The sequence below is a fragment of the Diabrotica undecimpunctata genome, chromosome 1 (genome assembly GCF_040954645.1).
Source record: "Diabrotica undecimpunctata isolate CICGRU chromosome 1, icDiaUnde3, whole genome shotgun sequence".
NCBI lineage: Eukaryota > Metazoa > Arthropoda > Insecta > Coleoptera > Chrysomelidae > Diabrotica > Diabrotica undecimpunctata.
The window spans coordinates 190543545-190561832 of record NC_092803.1 but is presented as its reverse complement, the minus strand read 5'-3'; the positions used below and the strand labels follow the sequence as shown (position 1 = coordinate 190561832).

Below are 18288 nucleotides of genomic sequence, written 5' to 3'. Positions count from 1 at the left end.
CAGTCGTTTTAGTTCACTTTGACTCCTCCGAAAATGTTTTCTTTTTTTTTTTTGTTCATTGCCATACAATAATGTTAGTTTGATCAGATTTTGGGATAATCTTGATTTTGCTGCTCTCTAGATATTATTAAAATTAAAAAGTACACACAATGCCACGATCACTATTCGTCCATTGGCAATTCTTTTATTCATTTCTGATATTCTGTCTTACATATTGGTTGTGTTAACTCTTAGATATTAAAATTCCCTTAAAATATGTAATTTTATTTCATATTCCTTTTAAAATAATTTAAATATTCTCGGCAGCTTATTTTTTGTTCGTTTCATTAGAATTACAAGATCGGCCTAGGCAAAGACCTGGCTCCTGTTATCATAGATCGTCCCTTGTGTTATTATATATACCACTTTCCCTAAATATTCTCTCAAACAGAATTTTTCTATTTTTTTCTCTAATTTTTGTGGCGATTTACCTTTCACGATTTATATTTCTTCTTTGGAAACCTATGTATAAGTTCCTCGTCAATAATCGATAGACCTTTTAAGCGATCCTGGTGTACCCATAATGCGGAAACTCTAACTATTGACCAAAAATGGGGAAAAATTCAACATGCCTTTGTGTCAGTTGGAAAAGAAACCCTTAAACCACTTGAAGAAAAAAGAAACCCTTGAATGACAGTAGAAATTCTTGAACTCGTGGAAAAACGAGAAAACAGAAAGCAAAAGACCTGAATAAATACAAAGAAATTCAGGGAAACATCAGACAGAAAATTCGAGAAGCAAAAAAGAGGCTGATGGTTTCCGTCAGATGCAAGGAAATAGAAGATCTGGATAAAAATATGATAGCTTTAATTTAGACAAAAAAGTCAGGAACTAGAAATAGCCCCATGATAAAGGGGATATTATTACTGGACCTATTACATCCAACAACTATTTAATGATGAAAGAGAAGAACTGTGACTAGATACTACAGCCTATGCCATCAATCTATGCCATCAAAAACCCAAAAGATGGCAAAGCTACCTACTGGACCAGATAGTGTGTCCAGAGAATTATTTATACTCATTGATGAATATGTTATTGATCTAATGGTTGAACTCTTTACTTCAATATAGCAGACTGCCGCAATCTAAAATTAGTTACAATTTGCCACACAATTATTTGGCTTTAAAAATGATATGGCTACAAGAGATGCTTTGTTCGGCTTGAATGTACTAGCTCAGGGATGCATGAACATAAATCAGACATAAATCAGGATATGTACTTAGTTTTGTAGATTTTGTAAAGGCATTTGATAACACAAAAACTTGTAGATATATTAAAAATATTGACGGTCGTGTTATAAAACTATATCTAATCATATCAATAATCTATATGGAAATTAAACTGCCAAGGTTGGCAATCAGAATACCCGAGATATCAAAATTCAAAGAGGAGTCCGCCAGGGTTGCGTGCTATCACCAATACTCTTCAATGTCTACAGTGTAGCGGTATTTAAAGAAGCGCTCTCAGATACAATAGAGGGTATATCTATCAATGGAGAAATTTTAAATAACTCACATTTTGCAGAAGATACAGTAATAATGACAGATAACAACAATGATTTTTATAATGCAACGCTTTAACGAATGCTGACAAAAATACGGACTAAGGATGAATTTAAAGAAAACTAAATGCATGATCATGACTAAATCAGCAGATGCAAACATTCATTTGATAATTGAAGCTACCGTAACTCAGAGTGTAGATACTTACAAATAGTTAGGAACATTGATAACACTAAATGTACACCAAACCAAAGATATTAAGACACGTATTGAAATAGCACGTGCATCATTCGTTAAGCTTAAAGAGTTTCCTTGTTGTCGGGATATAAGGTTAGAACTACGCTTAAGGATGCTTCGATGTTACGTGTTCTCTACTCTTTCTTATGATTTGAAAGCGTGGACACTAAAATAAATACTTATAAATAAGTTGACCGCATTTAAATATTGGTGTCACAGAAGAATCCTACCATATGTGATGAGAGGGCAAAAATATTCATTATTATAACTTATTATGCAAGGTAAAATTCAACGAAAACGAAATTCAAGGAAAAATGAAGAATATCCTGACTTAAGAATCTGAGGATATAGTTTGAATGCAGTAGTGTAAAACTATTTAGAGCGTCATTGATCATGCTCTGCATAGTCACGATGATTTCCAACTTTCGATAGAACATGGAACTTAAAGAAGAAGATAGGCTATATCCAAGGCTTTTGTATTAAAGCTAAATTAGACCTTCTCGGTATTTGGCTCCTTAATGTTCGTAAATCGTCCAGATTATCTGCAAAAACTGCGGTTTAAGTCAGCCAATCACCGTTCATTAGGATTCCCTTGTTGCATATTTCCAGAGCTTCCCTAAATATACATTCAGAACAAGTGTTAAATAGAAGGGGGGATAAAATACATCCCTGTTGTAATCCTCGTTGTATTGGGATTTTATCATTTTATCTATTTTGATGTGTCCGTTTGATTGTATTAAACGCTTCTGATATTTCGCAGGACTTTGTAGTCTTTTCCAGTTTCTCTCATGACATTTATTAATTTGTCGTGTCTTACTCTCAAAAAATTTGATAATTTATAAAGCATTTGTATATTTTACAATTTATCGATCGATCTGAATGTTTTTACCTTGTTTAGGCTTTCTGCCTCTTGTGTATTGGTTTTTGGTGGTGGAGCGCTAAAGAGCTGGGGCTCAGAAGGTGTTTAGGAGCGCACTAGAGGAATTTTTGGCCAGCCTTCGAGTGTTACCAGCCATACTAGGAACGGCTCTTGATCAGCGTTTTTGGCATGCAGATGTTCTGCGATATTTTAGGGAAATTTCTTCTAGGACGTCAAAATACTTATAAGGAACTTCGTTTACAGTGTTGTGTAGAAGTTCTTCTGGAAGGAATGGAAAACTTTTCTTTGGGGAGTCCTGGTGATTATTTGCCCTCGGCGATGGCAAGGAGTTGTGAGTGTTTGCTTGGCTTGATTGTTTGAGCCAGCTATAGTGCTGAGGGTTCGGATCCTTTCCTTAATCGGTGTTATGTTTGATATTTGGTGGATTAGTGCTGACAGATACTCTCTGCGCTTCCTCGTGCAAAATCTAAGTATTTTGCTTTCGGTAGTCATAGCGGTGTTCATTGTATATCGGTCTTCCAGTTGAGAGTCCTACTAAAATGAACCCCAATAGGGCATCCCAAAGTATCCCAAATAGGACACCGAATTTCTGAAATCAAGGTTTTCTACTAGGAGGGTTATCTGGCCTGAGCATTACGGCTGTGGGAAGATTTGAATAAGATTAGATGAGTTTTTGAGGCATAAATTGTAACTCTTCATCTATTGCACCACCCAACACTTTAAATAATTTTGAGCCCTTTCGAATACAGACGGACGTCGCTCTGTGTGAACCACTAAGTGACGAGCTCAGTATCGTCAAACAGCAATAACTCCGAAAAAAAAAAGACTCCGATCTAGTATGAGGGTGAGGAATGTTACTAATTACTATTTAACTGGGAATAAGCCACAATTAAAGGTTAAAATACGTTTATTGACGTTTCAATTTCCACTTCGGAAATCGTTCTCAAAATACAAACATTAGTAAATTAAACAAATTTTGTTTAATCTACTAATGTTTGTATTTTGAGAACGATTTCCGAAGTGGACATTGAAACGTCTATAAACGTATTTTAACCTTTAATTGTGGCTTATTCCCAGTTAAATAGTAATTAATTTAAAATGCCACAAGAAAATAGCTTCAGAACAATATTAGGAATGTTACTGTTGTAGACCGTGTACAATATTGGAGCTAAATTAAGCCCTAGGGGATTCCAGCTTGTGGAGTGAATGGTGTGGATAGCGTGTTGGCAACTTTGATCCGGATAGTCCAATTAGAGACATAAGAATGTATTATTTAACGAAACTTGTGGACAGTCCAGCAAGGTGGAGTTTTTCAATCCGACCACTATGTCAGACCTAATCGAATGCTTTCTGTACGTCTAGGAAGATGCCTATGATGTATCTATTTTCGTTAATTAATTGTGATATGAAGGTTGCTGCTTCAATCAACGCATTTTGAGTGGAACGTTCAGCCCTGAATCCGAATTGATGCTTTGGAATGGTGAAGTGAGCGTCTAGGAATTCTAGAGTCTCTACTTAAGGATCCTCTCGTAGACTTTACCTAACGTGCTTATTAGCGAAATAGGTCTATATTATTTTGGGTTGGTTGGGATTTTTCCTGGTTTGGGAATCATGACTGTGCTGGCCACCTTCCATGAGGTTGAAAAGTAGCTCAGTGTGAGACATGCATTGATTTTATTAGTGAGCAGCGGGTTATATTCTCTGGACGTTTCTGTAGGCATCTTCTGTGGTGAATGCCATCTGGGTCAGGAGATGTGTTTTTACCTAAGTTCCACAGTGTCCTCTGTCACAGGAGCTACCATCGGATTAATATTGGGCCCCATGTGAGTCTAAGGGTAGTAGAATATAGTTGAAGTTGTGGTTATTTGAGGAGATGAGTGCTGGAGTATATTTTTGAAGATTTCGACCTTATCTTGCGGATTGTTTATAATGATATCGTGAACTTTGAGATGTGAGCGTGGTTGACTTTTTTGTTTAGTTAGAATTTTGGATCGGTTCTAGAATTTTGAACCGTCTCGCTAGTCTAGGTTGGCTAACTCACATCCACTGTTTTTGTTTCAGCTTGTTTACTTCCAACCTTATTGACGCCGAGAGACGATTATATTCTGTTTTGATGAGGGGAACTCGTAATGTTTTATACTCTCTAATTAGTTTGCGTTTCGCTTTGATTTTTGCTATGATTTTTTGTGGAAGGAAGGAAGACTTATAATCCTATACTCTTCGTGTTTTAACCATTAGCACAACACCGTTGTTAACGTCTGCCTGTCTGAAGCAATTACAGACAAACATCAAGAAACAATAATTCCAGAATACTACATGAATCCCGAAAACAATGTACAATTACAACATTGACTATTGTCAAAATTCCAGGGTACTGCTACATTAAAATCAGATTTCAGATCGAATTCTTCACGCCTATGGTAATAGTAAAAATCTTTTTTAATCCATTTAATATGTCCTTAGGTACATAATTAATTTAGAAATATTGATATAAAATCTTGTCTAAATATCTTGTCTAAATATTTCAGGTTAAACGGTTTTATTATTAGCAAGTGTTCAGTTAATTTATTACATTTATTGATAAAACATCCTTGTATGTAAAAAAAATTGATTTATCTCATTCTACTGGTGACGGAAAAATAGAATGTTCCTTATATTTATATAAGAACTACGCCTATGGTCAAACATGGACAGGAATCTTAAAAATGCATATATACTTTTAAAGCTATTTCCTGATCGATTAGTTTTGATTGAAAAGACAGTTCATTGACTCTTCGGACTTTGTGTCCCACTGACACGAAAAATTGAAAGTGTGTGTATAATAATTTGAAACTTTTTACGTTTTTTGTATGTTTAACAAATTTGTGGTAATTTTTATGTATATATGGTACTCTCTGATATTCTTTCTATTCAGTGGACGTACTGAAGTATCAGCCATGCTACATAGTACTGAGCAGATAGGAATATAAGTACGGTCAGGCAGGTAATGCGGTGCGTTTTCTATTTTTCCTCAAAGAAGTAGTAATAACAGGAAGAGTTCATTTCAATAAAAATGATGATCAACAATAGTCCGTGTTCGATATCTGTTATCAAAAAACATCCAGAGATAAAGCGCCACAAGATATATTATAGATTTATATAAATTTCAAATTATTTTGAAATATGCAGGTATCCGATAGGACTAAAAGTAATTAAACTTATATTTTTTTAAATGAAAGTCCCCACACAATATTTTGAATTTGAATTCCCCTATGATAATATAAGGTTTTACTATCTTATCATATTCATGCCTGAAACAAAGACATTAGAGTCCTACGGATAATACCAGTCAACTCTTGGCTGGTAGATTTGGCAACTTTGGCTCTTAGTAGAAGTTTTGACTTCATTGTAAGTTTTTTTAAAATATGATATACAGCAAATCACTGGGATTTTTCAGTGGTTGACTGTAAACCATAGTTATATAGGCTGTATATCCCGGAAATATTGCTAAAGGATATCGGGACCAAATCTGGAGAGATAATAAAAAATCATCTAGATTTGAAAATAGTAGCAGATGCAATGCTACCTAAATATAACTTTGAAAAGTCGCCATTTACCATCGTCTTTCTAAAAATGGATGAAAGTGAGTCAAATAAAACGAATCTCATAACGACAGATATACAGACGGCTCCAAAACCGATGAAGGAGTCGTGAGTATACGGAGCGAAATCAAGACTAAGCTTTAGTGAAAGTCTAGGTAATCACTCCACTATCTTAGAAGCATAATTTATGCTACAGTGGTGCGCCTGCAGGAACTAATAAAGAGGAGTTACATGGGAATTAAAGGCGGCATTAAAGCCACTGTAATCGAATCGAAGTGACTCCAAGTTCGTTTGGAACTGCCTACAGAATCTGATAGGTATCGGAAAAAGTAACAAGGTAAGTTTAATCTGGTTAAGTTAAGTAGGCTCAGAACCTTTCGTTCGCATAGCAACAAGCACAGCTAAAAGAACGAGATCTGACTCAGTCGAACGAATCAGTTCCACTAATTCCACCCTTTATACATGAACCTCCGAAAAATAAAATCGGACTGACAGAAGTGTGCAGATTTTGTCATGCTGTACATAAGACGGCAAAACATTTCTGAGCCTAAGCAATTACCTAGGGTTGGATAGGATTAAGCTCAATACATTTGAGCACAAAGAGCTTTGTTAAAATAGTTGGGCTGAAAGGACAACTTTAACCTAGGTATACGCCACAATAGGCTTCTTAGGTCGAGTGGAAGTGTGGTTAAGCCCCCACTTATACTAAAACCATAGAAATATAATAAAAATATTTCTGTTGCAATTTCCTTTCCCCACTGCGACAGAGAAAACTGACGCAAAGCAGTCCCTGCATCTTTTTCTAATGGACCGGGTATAATCTTATAGAAGACACTTTTAATGTCATGGACACTTTTATGTGAAAATCAGAATCTGAATTAGCCAGCCTGTATAATTAAAAACGAAGCATTAAGAGTTAATACTTATTGACAGAAAATGTTATATGATTTAATTCAATAACAAATTACCAAATTGTCAATTATATTCGTGAACATTCTCTTTGCCTCTATTCCTATGCGGGTTGGGTTTCTCTAATTAAATTTTCAGTTCAGTTTCCATCTTGGGTCATACCAATATTTATCCCTTTTCTTGCCTAACCGTCTATCACGAGGTCTTCTTTAATCTGTCCTAATCTTTCCAGGATGCAACTCAGCAAGATGCCACATGGCGCCCAACGTGGGACGCCATGTCACCATAAGGAGGTTTGGGTATTGGCAAGAATTAACTCATATCTGCTCCTTAGGTGCTTTGCAGAGACCTTCAACCAATCCTCTGCGTTTCTATTCCAGTTTGGTGGGTTATAATATTTTACATTAAAACACAGTTTGGTAGTAGAAAGGTCCAAGCAAAAGTCTAAAGACGAGTGGAGAGCATAGCCTCGTGAAGGGGGCCCCAGTGTATAGGGGACCCTACTTTTTCAATTGGCCAATCGTAAAGTGTGTAGAAGTTAAAAGGCGGGGCGATGCGCATAGACGTGCTCATTGGTCCACAGACTAAGGCACGCGAGGACAAAATTATGAGCCTTTCGAATATGAAAAAATATTTTATCTACCAGCAATAGTTTAAAAGGTATTCTAAATGTTTATAAATCACAAGTACCCGTTATTTTGCAGAAGGTATGCGTAAAATTACCATATCTTTATCATTTTCTGACAAATGTTATTGAAAAAAAGGTCCCTGGGATAAACAAATAGAATAACTTTTAAACTAATTAATGGATCGATCTGGAATTTTGAGTATTTGTTAAGTAGGTACCAGAATGCACAACTTTGGGCGCAATAACAAATATCTAGGTTTATTTTTACAACAGTTATAAAAAATTAATCATTTTTCAATATTTTGGAGATTTCTAAGCAACAAATTCATTTTACGACTTTGGCAATCGCCATTTTAAAGCTTTTTTTATGTTTTAAAAGATAAAGTTTTGCAATTTTACCTCAAATATTAAGCTTTTTGATGGTAAGCAAAAAATCGAAAAATGGCATTTTATACACTAAATTCATTTTTTTAATGGCCTTGGCATAGCCAATTGATCAGACTATTTTGTGGCGACGAAAACATCTGCAGAAATGCCTAAGTGTTCTTTGGATAGGCATATTTTTACTAAAAAAAATTTTTCAGTTACCTGAAGTCATGAGAGAAAACTTATTTCCGCTAGCCATTTCGAGATTTAGTTATATTAACATGCCTACTCGTGAACCGTACTTAATTATTTTTGGGCAGTGTTTATTATATGCGAAACTCTCCTTATTATTCCTACTTCTTTAGTATACTGTTACCTGTAGCCTCGCCGTGGAATGCGCGCACCGCCTCCCTTGCTGCGCCCACCTGCCTGACCCATGAACAGAGTGCTCGGTACTACCAGCAGCACCATTCGCCTATACTCGGTACAATTTACCATCCGCACGATCTAAACTCGTTGCGCGCTGTGTATTATTATTTTGTTCTAATCGACGAGTTTTTCGCGAATTTTTGCGACAATCGGTACTCGATCGAACGGTACTCTCATAGTGACTCGTCGATAGTGATATTAAGTGCCAGGTAAATGCGTTATCGGGGGTGTTTTTGATAAGATTCGTTGATTATTGTATTGATAAAGGTGGATTGTGTGAATGGGTTTGTCGCTCTGGAGGTTGGTAATACACGATAATGGAGCTGGTGTTACGGAACAGCGCACATTTACTTTCTAAAATTTATTATTTTTGGTATTACGGGTTTTATATTACGTTTAAATGTCTTCAACACGTCGTTATGGGTTTAAAAGAGTTAAAGGAACAAAAAATATATAAAACATTTGAAATTCTATGTTAAGATTGTTAATAATTATGCTAATTAAACAGCATATAAACAGCAATTATATCGTCTTTAAATATAAATATTTCGGTTTACCATTAAGTACGATATTTTATGTAAAAATTGTTATTTTAAAATGTAAATTTTGAGATATACACCGTAATTTATGAACAAACATTCAATTTGGCTATCACAAAAGGTATGTAATTACATCTGGTATTCTTAGATGTGCACATATGGTTTTATTTTCATGTATACAATTGCAAACTCTTTAAGACTAACATTTTATGTTTTATAAAGTTTCCTGACTTTCTTTCCTCTACTTTAAGTTGTACAACGTTTTATCAGTTTCATCTTATCTATTTACAAAACTTCTTTATTTATTATTTGATTTGTTTATTATTTTAAATCTGTTTGTTATGAATACCAGTTTATGCTTTTCTGCTGACATCTTTCAAGTTTTAAATGCTACCCATCTCATTGCTGGTCTATATTTTTCTTACAAAACTATTTTTTATTTACATTCTGTTCAGTACTTCTTATTTTCTTAAACTGGCCCAACTGAATACCGATTGGGCGTTGGAAATCACAGGCACAAATCAGTCTGTCTGCTGCGATGTTTAAAAAATCAGTAGGTCTCTATATTCCGTAACTTTCCTGAAACTTCTGGTTTCATTTTTGTCCTGGATCAGGGCATTAGAGATAGACATTTTGTTGGTTATTCTATTTGTAATAAAGCGCTCCTTATTTTTGTCATCACGATATCAACTGTGCTTCTCATAGTCTTTATTTTACCGGGATTCATCCCAATCATCATCATGAGCTTTGGCTCCACAATCTGTTAAAATCATTCGTCCCATTTTGTTGGGTTTCTGGCGACCTGTTGCCGTCTTTTCATTTTCAATATCTCTAAATCGTTCTCAACTCCATCTAAACATCTAATTCGCGGTCGGCCTTTGCTTCTTCTTTCTACAGCTGTTCCTGTGGTTAGCTTGTTAACAATCGTGTTATCTGGCATTCATAAGTATGTGTCCAACCCACCTAAAAAGCCGTATTGTAATGCACGTTATGACGTCTGGTTCATTAAAGTGTTATAATTCATTATAAGTTATATCTTCTGTGCCACTGCCCTTGGCCCCTTGGTCAAATATTTTGTAGAGTATTGTACGCTCGAATATTGCCAAGTTTTTCATCCTTCTGCGGTAGAGTCCATGTTTCTGCCCCATATTGAGCACCAACCTCAGCAGTGTTTTGTATATAATAATTCTAGTCCTTCTTTGGATGTTTCTTGAGTGGAATTGTTTTTAAAGTCCATAGTATGCCCTATTTGTAAGGTTAATTCGTCTTTTGATCTTTTCGCTTGTTTTGTTGGTAGTAGGTAAGGTATGTGGGTATGTGAAGCTATCAACACGTTCAAAGATATCACTTCCAAAGACTTTCTCGTTCTTCATTTGCTATCGGATCCTTAGTAACCAATACGTACTTGATTTTGTCTTCGTTGATGACTAGACCGACCTGTTTCGCAGCCGTTTCTAATGCTAGGAAATATTGCTCAACATCTCGCTTGCTACGCCCTATTATGTCAATCTCATCAGCGTATGCTAAGATTTGTATCGATCTATTGTAAATAGTACTGCCGTATTTAATTCATGTGTCTCCTACTGCCTTTTCCAAGACAATATAAATAGGAAGCAAGTCAGTGTATCCCGTCGTCGGTGTTCATCCTTTATCTCAAAAGCACTAGAAGTCCCTCCCTCTATCCTAACACTTACTAAGTTAGACTTTGTTATTCTCGTTAATTGGATAATTTTTTCTGGTACATCAAACTCGCACATTGATTGGTATAGTACTGTTCTCTTGACAATGTAGTACGCGGTCTTGAAGTCGACGAAGAGTTGATGGTTTCAATTCCAATATTTTCCCGAGGATCTGTCTTATTGAATGAATCTGGTCAATTGTTAATTTTTTTGGATTTAATCCAGTCTGGTATTTTTCTACTATGCCCATGGTGTAAACTTGCAGTTGTCACACTTGAGCTGGTCGCCTTTTTTATGTTACGACCATATCACACCTTGAGATCATTCACAGGGCATAGTTTCATTTTTTCAGACAAGAAATAAAAGTTTGTGCAGTGTCTGTTTCAAGGCGTCGCCACCATTCTTGTAGAACTCACTGCAAATTTGATCAGTTCCTAGTGATTTATTATTCTTAAGCTTTTTAATACCTTTCGCAACTTTCTTAATGGTAATGGTCAATGGTCGTTCGTTAAGTTTGACAAGATTAAAATCCTTTCCATCTACCAGAGTGTTATCTGCTTCTTCGATGATGGTCATTAAATTTTGCGTCTAAAAATTCAACCCATCATTCATCTGTCCAAGATTAAGGCCGTATCATTTAGGATATTTTATTCCACATCCTTATATCTCCCTATTTTTGGCTTAAAGTATTTGCTCATTTTGTTTTGCTTTCTGTAGAACTTCCGAGTTTCGATTTAATTTGTTAGCCCTTCTATGCTTTCTAACCGCTTTTCCCCAAATTGCCTCTTTTTTCCCTTCATGTAATCTTTTTCCTTCTCTTCTTAGGATCTTGCATTTCACATTTGCTCTTTTTGTGCATCCTAATTGATTTGTCGGTATGCTCTATAAGTGTTATCTGTTGCTTCTTGGCACTCTGGCTTGGTTTTCCCCAATATTTCCGTTGCCTTATCAAATATGTTTCTACATTTTGTCCCCAACTCTTCCACGTATTCATCCCAATACCCTATTTTCCCTGTTCGCGACATGAAACGAAATTGTCTCAGTATCGTTCCTTGTGAATATTATCTAACATGGTGGTCTCCAATAAACGGTTGACGCTGTGTCTAGCATTATGCCAACATCGCGTCTGTATTCTTTATATAATAAATAATGGATTTAGTCTCTTATTGTATGCTAAATGCAGCGTGCAACTGCGTTTACAGCGTATTGCTATACGCGGCATACGGCTTTTACTGGAGACCATCCCCTAACAATTGATTGAACATTGTACGAATAATCTATAAATTTAATCACCAAACGAGATTTTAGTATGTATTTTTCACGTTCTAATAATCGCCATCGTCATAATTCCTCAGTATCTCAAGTACTCCACTCTTGGATATATGCTTATCCTCTATTCTCATTCGATGTATTTCACCAACTTTTTTTATGACATCTATCTATCGTGCTCTTGATCTGCCTCTTTTTCTTTTGCTTGTTGTAACTTCCAATTTTTCTATGTTGGTTTCTGTAGGAGACCAGATTTCAGAAGCCAAAATCGCAGCGGTGAGAAAACATTGTGTAAATACTTTTTATTATTTTGATTGGAAAGATCCAAAGACTAATTTTATCTTGTGGAATGCTGTTCGTGAAAATTGTAATCTTTGTTTGATTTCCTCAATTGTGTTGGTAGTTTAAGCGCGAGTTTTGCCTTTTTGTAAGTGACTATTCCTAACAGTTCGTTAATGTTATCATCCTTTTCATCATTTATAATTCTTCTGGCCTCTATTCCTATGCTGAGCTGGCTGATTATTATCATCTCGCCGTTAAAAATGTCATAATCGTATTAACATAAAATATTCTCTCTCATTTTGGTATAAATTGGTATTACTACTAGACTTCCTTTATATATTTATTATTAGTTTTAATTTTGACCTTTTTTGCCACTTCATTGATCCATCTAATTCTCATAAGCATTATCATTTTTGCCACACTCATTCCTTGTTCATATCTTATATTTTCATATACATAGCATTCGTTGATATTTGCTCCTTATTTTATATTTTAAAGTTTTGAACTCGTCTTCCAATAGTTCAGATAATAGTTTTGGGGATAGCAGGTCTCCTTGTGTAACGCCTCTTTTAATTTCAGTCGACTGTGTGACGACAAATAGATTAATTTTTGTACTGGCGTTTTTATTCATGCCTTTAATTGCCTGAATGTACCGATAGTCTGTTCATCTTCGCTTTAGATATTTTATTAATGCTCGTGCTCCCACTGGGCACTAATATAGTCCAGTTAAATCTCACAAATCATTCATTTATTCATTCGACTAAAAATATTCTTATAAGTATTTATATTAATGCAAACAATGATTAAAAATGTTTAATTAAACTTATAAAATGTCAATGTAACGATAAAAGTCAAGGTCAAAGTATTTGTTTATATAACTATTCAATCCTGATAATGAAAATATTGGACAATTTGTGTATGGGTCATCGCTGGTTATGCACTTGCATATGTTTGTTTTCCTTCTGCTTTTTAATATACAGTGAAATTTACGCATTGTATTGCTGTTTACATGGGTCTTTAAAAAATAACTATAATAAAAAAAAATATGTCAGAAGAAGTAAATTTATTGATTAATAAATGAAAAGTTTGACGTATAAGCTGTAAAACCAGCACAAGCAATAGCTAAAATGTTAAGAAACTAAGAAACGAACAAATTGTTAAATCGATACATAAACGGAAGAAAATTTGCTATATTCTGTTGATATTCCTAGAGAAATATAAATTATATATGTATATGTATATGAGATTGTTAGATGCATACGGGAAGTAAGTGAAATATCCGAGAATAAGTTATGATTTAGCAGGGAAACAACACATGCAATTTTTATTATGTTACCACTGCTGAAAAATATAAAAATTAATAGATCTGCAGGAGTCTACTATTCTTCTTCTTCTTCTTCTTCGGCTCTACAGCCCAAATTAAGCCTTGGCCTCCTTTATTTTTTGCCTCCTCCCTTGATTCTCTGTGGCTGATCTTCTCCATACACGGACTTCTAAAAGGGCTTATGCGTCGCTGTTTACTGTGTCTTCCCAGCACTTTCTTGGCTTTCCAACCGATTTCTTTCCCTGCATTCTAGCATTCAGTGCTCTTTTTGGTAGCCTATCTTCTCCCATTCTTATCACATGTCCGGCCCATTGCAATCTTTGTATTCTAATGAAGTCTGACAGTGCTGATTTCTTATAAAGTTGATAAACCGGTTTGATACTCTTCAATAATATTTTCTGCTAGTGGTTGGAGCCGCTGGTTTATAATATACGTGAGGACTTTATATGCTGTACATAGTAGAGAACTTCCACGGTAGTTTTTGCACTAGAGTTTGTCTCCTTTTTTATATATCGAGCATACTATACTTTTCTTCCAGTCGTCGGGTAGTTTCTCTTCTTGCCATATGTCTTTGATGAGCGCGTGGATGTGACTTGCTAGGTGATCGCCACATACCTTATACAATTCTTCTGGTATTTCGTCAACTTTCGGGGCTTTATTGTATTTCTGGGCCTTCCTGAACTTCGCGAACTTCCTCTATGGTTGGAGCTTCTACTCCATTCTCTACTTTATTCCTTTCTATGTAGTTCGTACCCATTTCATCTTCCATGTCTACTTGTTTACCAAGTCGGGTCTAAAAATAATGCTTCCAGGTTTCTGTGACTTTTTGTTGGTCACTAATTATTTGCCCATTTTCATCTTTACATAGACTTGTTTGAGGTTTATACCCACTTTTTATCTTTTTTAGGTATTCGTAAGCCCCTCTAATTTCGTTGTTTTTGAAATTTTCTTCCATTTTTTCTATTTGTCCATTTTTATAGGCTCTTTTTTATTTTTACATATCTTGTCTGATTGGCTCTGCCAAAGCCATTTTCCAGAGAAAAAAAATATCATGTCTGCTTTCTGTCTTGCGACTTCAAATGATGTTCGTCTTTCCCGTGCTCTTCTTGTTATAAACATTTTGTGTGCGTCATTTCTTTCCTCTATTGCTTGTCTACACTCGTCATCGAACCATGCTCCCCTTCTCGGTCTTTTCTTGTTTCCCAGGGCGGACGCTGCCGCTGTCAGTACTGCTGTTTTGATATTATTCCATTTGCCCTCTATGGAGTGCAGTTCTAACGTCCTTAACTCATTTGCGACTTCTTCTTCGAACTTCTCTTTACATTCCTGAATCTTCCATTTTGTTTGTTCTTTGTTGTCTTTCGTTTCGTTCTTTGTTAACTCTGCATCTAAATTTGGTTTGAAGTAAAACATGGTCTGATCCACAGCATGCTCCTCGTCGTGTTCTCACATCTGAGATACTACTGGCTGCTCTTTTGTCTATCAGCACATGGTCGATTTGATTGGTTCTCTGCTATTGGTAGTCTACTATTCATGTATCCTAAAAAAGCAGACTATATAATATTCCGCGAAGTTTTTTGTGAATAGGAAGGAATATGGCGGAGTAGATAATGAGAATTAATTATACATAGTTAATACGTACACTGTAGTTAAATCTTCATGGTAAAATTAAAATGATTGTTTGTTTTGCTTAAGATTATGCTTTTATGTTCGACATTTACAATACTTTTTCTATTATCTTTAACAAAGTAAGTTAAATATATAAATCGAAGAGCACTACCAATACACCCAAATAAATATACAACCAAATACAAGTAACAAATAAGCTATACCTAGATATACTATTATTATGTAACACCTCCAGAGCAAACCTTTTCACAAATTGCACCACATTAACGCAAATGGTTGGTCTTTAGGCAGCCCCTGGCATGTCAACATCATGTCGAATAACTCAGCCCTCTCCGTTCTCGGCGAGGCAACCCGCCTCGTGCCGGCCAACTCACCCGCTGTCTTCGAGATAATCACACCCTCTTCCACTCCGCCGTCTGACCTTCGTGTGCACGTCGTAGCCCCTTCGAAACGCGTAGTCCCAGCCCGGGTAATTCCCGGCAACAGACTCGGGGTGCACAGTGTGGAATTCGTGCCTACAGAGATCGGTACGCACTTGATCGACGTGTCTGTTGATGGAGAAAAACTGCCATCGGGGCCTCTTGTGGCCAAAGTTTATGATGCTGGGCTCATTCAAGTGGCGGATGTTGGAGGAGGGGTTGTTGGACAACCTGTACAGTTTAGAGGTAAGTACAGGTTTATTATTATGATGTATCAACTTAATAAAGTATTGGAATGTTTTTTTTTACATATATTTAGTAAAGAATAGTAATGCTAAAAATTTAAGAAACGAATTATGAAATTAACTTTATAGTAATTTGTCCTTGAAAACCTTACTAGAATATACAATAGAACAAATTTCAAAATTACAGTAATTGACAAGCCTACCATAATAGTTAAAACGTAATTTTATGTTTACTGATTTGTTTTCTTCAATGGGCTGTTCCTTATCGTTAATAATAAGTGTTACAAATTTTTTCGCTTACGTATCACTGGCTATTCTCCAAATCTAGTAGGCGGTAATTTAAAGGACCTCATAGCACGGATTAAATCTTTAAATTTATTACTTTTTATCAGTTTCATATGGTCAAAAACCTCAGTTTTTAACTCTACTTGATCATTTGACTGGTCTCACCAAGACTGGCAAGTCAAACCTATCTTACAGTCAACTGTAGAAGAATTGTTCGATAATCACGTCACTTAATGCAACTATCTTTTTTACTATTTTGCTGAGTTTAGAGTGGTGCTAAATGCTTTCTTGTGAAAGATTTAACACCAACTGAAATCAAAGCCATTGAGAGCATTGCTTCTACCAGAAAATGATACATCGAACTTTGTCTCGGATAGTTGTTAGGCTGTAACTAAGGCCGGGTGTTTGGCCTTCAGTCTTTGCAGCTCAAGGGCTTTTATCTCTTCATGAACTGGAGTAGAGGGTGTCTGGTGATTTTTCATATTCCCTCCTAAAAGCTTATTTTCTTTAAAGATCTGGTGGAGTGATATGGCTTAGGATATGTAGTCAGTAAGTAGAGGTAGACCTGATGGTGCCGGTGATAATCCGTATGATGTTGATTCATTGTACTTAAATTTTTTTGGTGTGAATTTTGTTTGATCAACCAGGAGATCAAACAGCTGCTGAAGAGACCAAATTCAGTGCAGATATTCGCAGAGTCTCGGCTGAAGGTCCTCAAGTAGAAGCACATATCTTGTGGAGGATATTGTTTCTAGTTCCAATTTCACCAGAAACTTTTGTTTAATGTTCTGTCTAATGTGACACCTATTTACGTTAAGAATTTGTTGAGAGCAACATATTGGTTTTCGAAGGTCACAATAAGATCTTTTTTTGCCATATTGTTAATGAAAAAAAAAACAGCATGACTTACTTGCATTTGTCTGCAGTCCCCATTTAAGGAAGTAACTGCCAAGTAACGGATTGGGTTTTGGAGATAACCGCAATGTACGAACTAAATAAAATTGGTGTCAAGATTGAACCCTGGGGAATTCATTCCATTACTCAATTTCTTTACTCCCGTTTTAGAATTTCTCGTAATTTATTAGAAGGATCTGTTAGAGTATCTCTTATATAAGAGAGCGGACTTCAATGAGAAGCTTGTAGATAAGACGGTGTCTCCAGCCCGTGTCATAGACCGCCGATAAATCTATAAAGACGATAGAACTTTTCTGTTTTAATTGAAACATTGCTTCAATGTGTGTTGTAAGTGCTAGGACTTGGTTCATACAGCTGCGGTTGAGACGGAGCTCTGCTTGTTCTATGAGGATTCTTTCGAGTAGGTGAGGAGCGATTCTGTTGTATTCTGTTGTCTCTTAAGAAGTTTATACAAAATATTCAGCTATCGTCCAAAAGGAAATTGGACGATAGCTTTTTGACTCGTTTGCTGGTTTTCCAGGTTTTAGTAATGCAGTAATTTTCGCTGTTTTTATTCCATCAGGGATTCTATCTTTGTTTAGGATAACAGAGAAAAACAGATCTAGTCACACTTGTGCATATTTTTCACAATGTATATCTAGAACTCTGGAGAAACCAGTCAAAACCAGGTGCTTTTTTGGGTTTTAATGCATTCATTACAATGGAAATTTCTTCATTTGTGAAAGGTGCGGAGTCGTTTATTTGGTCTTGTAGCAAGTTTTAGTTCTTTTATGACTCTGGGCGTGTGTTCTTTCTTGCCTAGACGTTGAGTCAATTTGTAGGGCTACTGAGTCTGGTGCGATAGTCGTTGTTTGATGCCCCCTTTTATTGGTTCTTTCGTGTTTGCAAAGAAGTGTCCATACTAGATAGATAGATTTAGAGAGGTAGCCTTTTGGCCTATTTCACTGCGACCTTTTCAGATCTATTGTGGTCCTCTAGTTCTAGATAGCATTCTCTAGCCTGACCCTTTTTAAAAAGTCTAGTAGTTCGAGATTTTACCTTCCATGTAGCTATTTGCCGGTGGATTTTCTTCTCCTAATGCAAAGAACCGCTCATTTGCCAGACTGTCACACTGACATAGAATGTGCT

At 35.9% G+C, this 18288-nt stretch overlaps 1 protein-coding gene across 5 annotated transcripts in view; it reads left to right on the top strand.

Annotated features, from left to right (window-relative positions):
- Positions 1-18288, top strand: part of jbug (filamin-type immunoglobulin domains fbug) — a 145641-nt gene that overhangs the window by 71176 nt on the left and 56177 nt on the right. For 3 of the 5 annotated variants that reach the window (XM_072520889.1, XM_072520888.1, XM_072520893.1), the window contains exon 16: positions 15584-15961. In XM_072520889.1, the coding sequence (XP_072376990.1) occupies positions 15584-15961 (378 nt within the window). Of the gene's footprint in view, positions 1-8619; positions 8784-8850; positions 8875-15583; positions 15962-18288 lie in introns of those variants that run through there. The other 2 variants (XM_072520890.1, XM_072520892.1) reach the window with 2 other exon arrangements.